This window comes from Asparagus officinalis, chromosome 10 (genome assembly GCF_001876935.1).
Source record: "Asparagus officinalis chromosome 10, Aspof.V1, whole genome shotgun sequence".
NCBI lineage: Eukaryota > Viridiplantae > Streptophyta > Magnoliopsida > Asparagales > Asparagaceae > Asparagus > Asparagus officinalis.
In genome coordinates, this window is record NC_033803.1 from 69,401,375 (window position 1) to 69,411,416 (window position 10,042).

At 35.3% G+C, this 10,042-nt stretch overlaps 1 protein-coding gene across 1 annotated transcript; it reads right to left on the reverse strand.

The window, feature by feature from the left end:
- On the reverse strand, nt 1,713-8,883 carry LOC109826873. Its single transcript, XM_020393889.1, has 15 exons — nt 8,879-8,883; nt 7,170-7,448; nt 6,453-6,517; nt 6,110-6,182; nt 5,967-5,985; nt 5,665-5,784; nt 5,380-5,449; nt 4,878-4,921; nt 4,717-4,758; nt 4,345-4,404; nt 4,161-4,228; nt 2,854-2,911; nt 2,570-2,692; nt 2,103-2,150; nt 1,713-1,979 (listed from the first exon to the last, which is right to left on the reverse strand). Exons 1-13 carry the CDS (start codon nt 8,881-8,883, stop codon nt 2,603-2,605), a joined length of 993 nt encoding a protein of 330 aa, XP_020249478.1. The 3' UTR covers nt 1,713-1,979; nt 2,103-2,150; nt 2,570-2,602.

The following is a 10,042-nucleotide window of genomic DNA, read 5'->3' on the forward strand; positions in this document are numbered from 1 at the left end:
ACTCAACTGAAGTCTCATTATCCTTCTTTCGAAGCTGATAATTCACAAGTACGGTGGTGAACTCACTATAAGAAAGAGATGCCTTCCCATTAATAAGAGTAAGAACGAAGGTCTCATATTCCTCGTCAGGCAAGGAACTCAACAACAACAATGCCTTATTCTCATCTTCAATCATCACATCTATATTCGTCAAATCCGCAAGAAGGTTCGTGTAGCGGTTCATGTGATCACCAATGAAGGTCCTCTTCTTCAATTGGAAAAGATAAAGTCTCCTCTTCAAATACGAGCGGTTCTCTACACTCTTGGTCAAATACTTACCCTCTAGGATCTTCCAAATCTTCTTAGTTGAAGTCTTATTGATCACATCATATTTTAAATATTGAGTCAAACAAGATCTAATCATACCACACGCCGTTCTATTCATCTTTTTCCAAACCTTCTCCTCAATGTCGTCCGGTTTTCCGTCCAACTCCAAAATATCTTCCAAATTTTGCGCATTGAGCGCATCCAAGACTTCACATCTCCAAAGAACAAAATTATTTGTGCCATTAAACTTCTCCATATCTATCTTTATAGAGTGGATATTTAAACTTTGGACGGTCTTCACGCCGGAAGTACCTTCCACAACTCATTCTTTCCCGACCATCTTTCTCAAAGCACCAAAACAAATACGGAACAAATGAAGAATAGATCCAAAACTAAAAAAGATAGAGACTTTACCAAAAAGATCTCACCTGTATTACCAAACGAAGCCCTAGGCGAGCCTCCAAAACGATCTACTCCTCCAAATAGCCCAAGCGTAGCCCGAGCTCTGATACCACTTGTTGAGCGTTGCGGAAATCAAACAACCAAACCAACGTGCTACAAGAAATCAAATCAAATGAACGTCGAGAGAAGGCCAAACGAACCAAATCAATGCCACAAACACAAAGAACCAATTTTAACGTGGTTCGACAAGTTGCCTACGTCCACAGGGTAAGAAGGGGATAAGGTTTTTCACTAATAGAGAAGAAGATTACAAACTGAGATTACAAATCACTCAAACTCACCAATTAATCTCACCAACAAATCTCTAATTCTCTCCAAACAAAATCCTAACCAATAGCTCAGAAAATACTTTTTTTCTGTGCTCCAAATATCCCTAATTTTCTTCTCAATTCTCTCTTCCAATTGTTCCATATATATAGAAATCCTAAAATCATAAGCATATTAGGAATTCTAAAATAAAAAACAAAACAGATTAGGAATCCTAATAACCTGTTACCAAAACAGATTAGGAATCCCAATAACCTATTACCAAAACAAATTAGGAAACATATTAGGAACCTGCTATCCAACACCATTGTCGTTCATTATGAGAAAGCACAAATAAAAATATTGCTAATTGTTTTTGTACTGTCACATTTCTGGAATGTTTATAGTTTTTCAATTCTCTTTAACTCTTCACAAAGACTGACAAAAGCCTCTTTTTTTATTCAAAAAAGATCAAAACAACATGTCCCTTTAATTTTGAAATTCTTTGTGGTCGAGGCTTTTCCATCAGACCACCAGTGTGCACGCTAGAAACAATACCTGGACTATTGATGAATAATTCAGACAATGTGAATGGAAACTCAAGAATGATTTGGGATACTTTTGATTATGAAAAACGATCTCAGACTACGTTCCACTCCAAACTAGACACAAGAAGTAATCCCAATACTAGGTCAAGATGGACAATTTGTAATAAGCATTAAGGATGTGTTGTATGATATATACACCAGATACCTATACACCAGTCGTAACATTCACAACTTTTATAAAATAAAAAAAGATAAAAAAAAAATCTATACACCAGATGTGAAGAGAGGAGAAAATAACAAATTCTTGATGTATTAGATTTCAAATAAAAAACAGACCTTGTGCTTCCTGAAGATCATAAGTTGCTCGGGATGCTCAGCAATGTCACTCTCAGTGCTGGGATCTTCTTAGTAATTTGCCTGCCAATTAAGTATAATGATAAATTACCATCCTGACGAGGTTTATTCAAAATCTTATTGCAAACAAGGGACAATATTACTCCAAAAGGTTCAAAATGCAGAGAGTTTAAAGGATGGAAAAACCTGGAAGTATCAAATAAATGCTGCCCTTTCCGGATGCCTCAATCACAGCTGCAATGGCAATTTTGATAAAAGAATTTTTAAAAAAGATTAACTAGAATAAACTGCCATAAAAATAGCTCCTTTTAATTAAGAATACACTATAATACTTTTGTTCCCAGTGGGATATATTGTATGTGTAATATATTACAATACAACTCACAATATACTCAGGCAATTTCGAACTAATAACCACATTTACGGTTAAAAATACAAGTACAAGAGATGAACATGGTCATCATGAAACTAGAGTTTTTGATAACATGATTAAAACAAATATTCTTTGCTTGTTGGACCATTAGCCAGCTACATCACACAAAGCTTTGTACATGTAAGAACGGCTTACCAAGTAAAAGATAGATATAAGAAACGCAAGGAAGGGAAATAAGTAGAATATTTCTGAAGTAAAACAAAATATTTTAAATTTATACCATGTCATTTAAATGTAGAGAGGCTTCTGCTTCTTAAAGAGAATATGTTGCTTTCAGATAATCTATGATCTCTGCACTTTCGAACATTTTCACCCCAGTGTTTGGATCTTCTAAATAAGGTACCTGCAAATGAGCTACAATGAGAATATTGTGTTTCTGATGAAGAAAGTAGTATATCTTTATTCAAGATCACATTACAACAAGAGAGAGATAATATCATTTAGAGGATTCTTCCATTCTCCAGAAGAAAAGGTGAGAAATTGGGGAAGATCGAAGATTGAAACCTGAAAATGGCCAGCTTTCTCAAATAAAACTTGTCGTTTTGGACTCCCACGAGCAGCACTGCAATAGAAGTTTATTAGAACATGTTGTCATAATTGAATACGCATTCCATTTTAAAACAGTTTATTAGGTTTCTAATTTATCATCAGAAAAATTTCCTACAAAAACTAGGAAGAATACATATCTAACTACATTCAAAAAACTTTCTTAGTGTTTACGAAGGAATTAAAAAGAAAGAGATCAACGAACAGAGAAGATGTCTCAAGATGATGCAAAAAATTTAAAAAAGTCACGCACTTCGACGAGTAAGAAGTTCATTTCCATATTTGAGTAATTTTTAAGTAGTTAACATTTTAGGGGCCCTAAGTCTGAGGAGACTAAGCAAGTCAATCCAAAAAAAAAGGTTACACACCCCAAAGACAAACCGAGAAGGAATTCCAAACACTTTCAGGAATCATTATTCAGAACCATGTGAAGAAGTTAGACGAGCTTCCTACAATCGATGAATACAAACAAAGATGTGTATGCATCTGGAATATACATTTCAGATACTGGCACGAACTTTTAATTTGGGTTTGGAACAAGGTGGGTTTATTTACAGCCTTGAACATTTGGATGTGGATTAATTTATATCTTCCAAGGAATGGGACGCTTACTCTGTGCACAAACATGCACAAACTCTTCTGATTGCTATATCACTCATCCTCAAGTCCCTACTAAGGAAACAATTCCTTATAACATGCGAGCATGTAAATGTTGTGAATCCCTGTCCCTACTACTTTTGCGGTGGATCTCAGAATCATAGTTTTACTGTTTCCTAACGTCATTATATTGGAGAGCATAAACAAGAACGGCAATAGTTAAAGAAGAAACTGAAAAGGGGACACAACTCTGTAGTTGATAGGTGAAGTATGCTACTAGAATATATTCTTTTTTCATGAGAAAAATAAGAGATACAGTCAATCAAAATTTATGGGTTTTATATAGGTTAACAAACCAACCCCACATATATCAGTGAATTTCGCGTTGAAGTAACAAGTTGATCAAGCATTAGAATTTTACTATAAGTTTCAATTCACTTTACTTCGGTGGAACTATACTTCATATCCTATATGGTTTTCTTGGTAACTAGGAAAACAAGTTGAATATATCAACATAACAAAAGAGTCTACTCTAACTGGAATATGAGAACCCTAAAAAACTTGAACTGACTATTGCAGCCAAAGTCAAAAAGAAAAAAAAATCAATGTGGACAAATTTACATTATTAACTATATGCATGAAATATTTTAAAGTAATACAAAATGAACCTGTGAAGTATGTGTGGCAGTTCTAGCTCAACAAGGACTTCACGAACAAGTTTGCAAAAAGGAGAAGCCTATAAGAGTGAACCATGTATCAGTTGCCGGGAATAAAAAACTACACAATAATAATAACACTATTGCACGTGACAGAAAAAAGCGAAGGGTTTTGAATAAAATTTGATGTTATAACCTCATATGCCCACAACTCAAGCGGCGAAGGTGGAATTTTGGAAGGACTATAGAAATATCCCTGCAGATAGGAATTTAGTACAACTTAGAGATGATTGACAGGAAATCTCACAAGTGAAAAGTTAATAAAGAGCAGCAACTATATGAAATAACTACTCAAGATAGTTACCTCATAAAGTGCGGCAAATTTTTATATGAAAATATGGCTGGTCTTCAATAGGAACTTACCAAAATAATTATGAAACAGATTTTAAACAAAGATTAAAATTTTATAGTTTCACACTACAAATTACAGGATATGAAGAACACCTAGAACAGAAGTACAGAAAACTACTAATGTGCATCTGATAACAGAAAGAGGTTACATTCTTGCCTTCCTCTTACGAGCCATCATTGCAAGCCTTGCAGTAAGAATCTACGAAAAAGAACATAAGGGTAAGCAATGCTACAGAAAGCCAAATGTGCTGGTAAGTGGTTCCAGTCTAAAATTCAAATATACGTTGGTTATTCCAATACAATTGCTCCAAGACTTACAGTAAGCATACCGAGTGACAACATCAAAGGCACTGTTCCATCCCCTGAACAGAGAAAATTTGTGTTATGCATGGCGGGGGAAAAAAATAAAAAAACATTAAGGGACAAGGCACATCGAAAAAATGTCTATTAGGGGAAATTCCATCATTCAAAAATAAAGGGAAAAAAGGGGGGAAAAGAAAGAAAGAAGATGGCATGTCCAAAATAATGTACATTATGAGATTCCATGAAAGCGTTTTCTCTTGAGCAGAAGAATATAATGGGGAATGTTATTCCCATAGATTAGAAGGCAGATAACGTCAACCTTTAAGTATACATAACACATTGCCTGGTATGTAAAACTGTTACCGCAAATGAGATAACACTATTCAATTCCATTTTAACAGCAATGATTTATCAGTGACTACGGAAGAACTCTTATAAACTTATGTTTATGAATTATTGATAACAATGTAAATTGATCGTGTATTTAATAAAATAAATGAAATGTGAGTATACTCACCATACTTGTTAACCAGATATTTCACTATATCATCTGATTCATACATAGCCACACCGGTGTTTGGATCCACCTGAAATAGAAGTATAAAATCAGAGAACGAAAATTTTCTCATTCTCAAGGCAAGTCCAAGTGAGATATGAAATTTTGGCCAACAAATCCTTGATCAGAGGATATGGAATTAAATGAAATCAAAGAATTGTCTTGCGGCAAAACACAATTAGTATATATTGGTTTACACTTTTTATCTGAAAAAAGTGTGAAGAAAATGAAGGAATGTTGTCAGACCATGTAAGGAAACTGCTGCTTTCCACCCATTTCTAGCACTTTTGGACGGAAGGTTGGACCCTTTTTTGGACAAGGATAGAATAAAACATCAAGATCCAATACGCTAACAATCTCCCTGACCTGTTAAAATTTCAGAAATCACATCCAACACATTAAAGTATACAAAGAACAAGAAAATTGTGATCTTTATGGAAAGTTCCCCAGATAAAAAGATGAAAGAATTTTGTAAAATTTTGATTATCCAGAAAAAAAAGACATCAACTAGAAATATATTTAAGACTTCAAAAATGGAAATGGCTTACTTTTCGACAATACGGACAGCTGATGACCATATGATATATGACATGCAGTACAAAAGGAGGAATCAGTTGCAATATGATAAATAATAGTAACGGTTCAAAATTATATAATTACTTAATAACTGATGGAAAGAAATATGAATTACCCCTCAAATTCATAAATTTCAATAGGTATTTTCGGCCTTGGCCCCAACCTTGAAGTCTCTTTGAACTTCAGACCTAGTTCAAAGAGCACAAATTAGACATATTGTTCAGTTAAGGTAGTAATTGAAATTCAGGGAAGACATTGGACAGTTTTTATTATATCCCTAATAATGAATTCAGGTATATCATGCTTCCAATATCTGCTAGCAGGAGCAAACAACCAGGGAGGCATTAGTTACTTGGAAAAGGCACGACTCCTAAACTACAGTAAGATTTCCATCACGTGTCAATTTGAAAGTGATAGTAAAAAACCAAGTCCCTAGTACATAAGAAGTCGAATTTTACCTGCGAAACCCATAGCATATTCGTTGGATGGGATTTTGTCTCCTGATACAACTGATACTGAATATCTGAAAAACAAAATGAAAATATATAAGGGTCATAAGGATAACAAAATATATATTATAAAGTGCACTACAATGCCTTAGTTATATCTGATCTATTGGATCCACAAGGTCCGATTACCACATGTTAGAACAAGTAATAATGCTTGTCCTGAGAGTAACTAATATAGTCCCATCACGAGAAGAGGTTTGATTTCAATCGCTGTTCGGTTCTCTCCATATAATCCAACACTTCACGTTGAAAAGGAAAATGTGGGAATAATAAGACATGAAATGCGGAGCAAGGGTGGAATATAAATTTTGGTTCGCCACCTTTTATGATATCAAATTGCTATCAAGTTTATGAGCCATCAACTATATTGATATAGATATAACCATGCACATTTATGGTATGAAATAATGAAAGTTTTCAATAGAAGTTCGTATAACAAATTTTCAATTTAAGTAATTCACATTTGTGACTGCTACTAATAGAAACCATAAAATAAGAAGATTATAGGCGACAACATATATGCTGTATTACTAACATCTAAATAACCTAGAAAATTAATAGCAAAAATAAATCTTTCAACTCAATTCCCGATAACCGCGCTCCCTAAATTAACATAACCAGCACCTAAATCTACTAACTGAACAAAGAAGGGGCGGAAACCAAAACCCTAGAACGAGGGCTCCGGTCCCAAGGCGAAACAACAGAGCAAGGGAAGATCCAAGGATATCGAGAAGCTTATCGGGCCGAATCAAGAACCGCTTCGGCTCCGGAGGCTTGAATCCAGGCGGCGGCGAGATAGGCGGGCCATGGTATTCCGGCGATAGGAGGGAGAGAGTGGAGATGGGAGAGTGGATTTTTTTGGGGGGAAATTGGCGGTTTTTGAGTGGCGCGAAAAGGATGAGGGTGGGTGGGGGGAGAGTATGGGAGGTGATTAGCCGGGGGCCACTGGGGTAGAAGTTAATATTTGCGAATCAGCACAGAAATTCATCAGTGTTGCTATTAGATCCCTCAATTCTTACTTTACGAGAAAGATTAAGGAGGACAAACTTAACAAACTTAGTTGACCTTTTACGAGAAGTTAAAAATAATTCAACTCCGTTTAGACTTCATAGTTAAGATGAATTACTAATTTTTCTTTTTTTTTTGTGTTTGGCAAACAAAGAAGGATTAAAAAGGTCAGTGCATAATTGTCGTAAATATCCTAAATTAGTTACTGTATTATTGTTTTTAAAAGTTTCGTTTCTTACTTCTAGAGGCGATGTCACTTAACCTACCTCTTTCGGAGGATTTACTAACCTTTCTTAAACCTCGTATACTTGTTAGCCCTTTGAACATGTTCGGAGGGTTGAGAAGGGATTAAACCCTTTTAATTTTTCACTTAACCCCTTGCCAAACAAGGCCTAGATTGGATTAAAATGAAATAACTTGTACAAACCAGGGATATTGTAGTAATTTTGATGGTTTGAAGGACTAATTTTCAAGCAACTTATAGAGATTGTGGGACCAATAGTAATTTTGGTGGTTGGAGGAACTAATTTGGGATTACCTAAAGATCTAAGAAGCGCCATGTTTTTTTTGCTATTACTCCCTTAATTTTTTTCATATTTTGAATTAGTTCCTCAAATAATTGAAATTGTATCAGGCCCTTCAAATCTTAGGTTATTTTGAAACTTATCCCTCACATTTCAGAAATTACTAATAGATCCCCTGATTCTTAGGTTGTTTGGATATTAGTCCCTCACATTAAGTATGGAAGTGGCAAAACAACGGAGCAAGATAAAGCTCCAAGAACATCCAGAAACTTATCGGGAAGAATCAAGAACCGTTTCGGCTCTAGAGGCTTTGAGTCCAGGTGGCTCTCAGATCCGCGACGTCTCTTTCATCGAGCTCATGGAGATCGATGAGGAAAAGTAAGTAGTTTCTTGGATTTCAACCGAAATCCTAAACCAACAAGAGGTTTTGGCCGCGACAAAACGGTCGGAACACCAAAATTGAGTCGGCGGTGAGGACTCCGGCCGTGGTACTCCAGTGAGATGAGGGAGAGAGGTTTATTTTTTTACTTTATTTATTTATTTTTTATTTTTTGTGGGGTGAGGAGGGAGAATATAGGATGTGGTTACTAGGGTGGATGTTAACATTTTGATCGGTCCCAAAACTCATCAAGCTTGTTCTTAGGTCCTCCGATTCTCGTATCTTTCTTTTGTTGCTTTAGGTTAGAGAGATTGCTTTGGGATAACTTACATGAATTGGTGCATCCAATAGCAATTCTGATGATTTGAAGGATGATTTTTGAAACAACTTATAAAAAAATGTGAGGCATAACAGTATTTCAGTGATTTGAGGGGCTAATTTTAAGTTATTAAAGATTTAAGTACCCCATTACAAAATAGTTCGGTCCGTAGCTATTACACACATATTTTTTTGTTATTAGATCCCAAAGTCTTATATATCTTGTTACTGTTAATTTTCCCTGGGGGGATTAATTTGTAAATAATTACACATTTTTTTGATTTGATGGGCTACTTTGGTAACAACTTATAAGAAGTGGGGGCCAGAAAACAATTTTAGTGATTTGAAGGACTAGTTTTCGAATAGTAAAGAACTGATATGATGTCTAAAATGTAAGATTAGAGTTACACCAGACCATTTAATTGTGATTTGAATTTGGATTTCCATATCCCAGTACTAAACAATTAACACCTAGACTAGTTGCATTTTAGGGTAAAGTACACCAAACCTCCAATAACATTAAAACTGCCATTTAAAAAAAAAATTCTAATTCATGTTGGCTATCTACAAAACTCGGGAAGTTTCTGGGGTTTTCTGCAATTCCAAAAAGTTATCGGGCGTAGCGTGATCCCGAAAGCTCACGGGGGTTCACTGCAAATTTCTAAAAGACCAGGGGTGTTACTGTAATTTACCCAATTTCAGTAACCAGGGGTGTTACTGTAATTTACGCAATTTCAGTAAGGGGCTGTTTGGTTGTATGTTTTTACCATGTAAAAGGATGGAAAGTGCAAAAAAGTGGGTCCCAATGTCAGCTTTCATCACTTTCAATTGTTTGTTTGTAGTTGTGAAAATAGTGTAAAGTGATTTCATATGGTGATGTGGCATGTAAAGTGGTTTCATAAAAAAAAGACATGATTTTAGGAGAAAGTTAACATTGAAAAAAGGAAAAAATAATAAAAAATAATTCCAACCAATATGATCATTTGAGTAGGGACCACTTTTTACACTTTCCAAACAAACAATTAAAATTCCATTTTGCAAACCAAACAAGTGTTTTATGATTCCAATAGAATCAAAAACAAACAAAGAAAATTATAAAAGTGAAATTGATGAGGTGGACAAAAACTTTCGAAGTTGTGTCATAAATACACAACTTCACCGACAACAACCAAACAGCCCCTAACCAACATTAAATTAATTAAGATTTCCCATTTCAATTCGCCATGGCGGAGATCCAAACCTCCTCCTCCTTCCCCTTCGACCTCCTCCCCCTCGACCTCCAATCCAGAATCCTCTCCCTCCTCCCGATC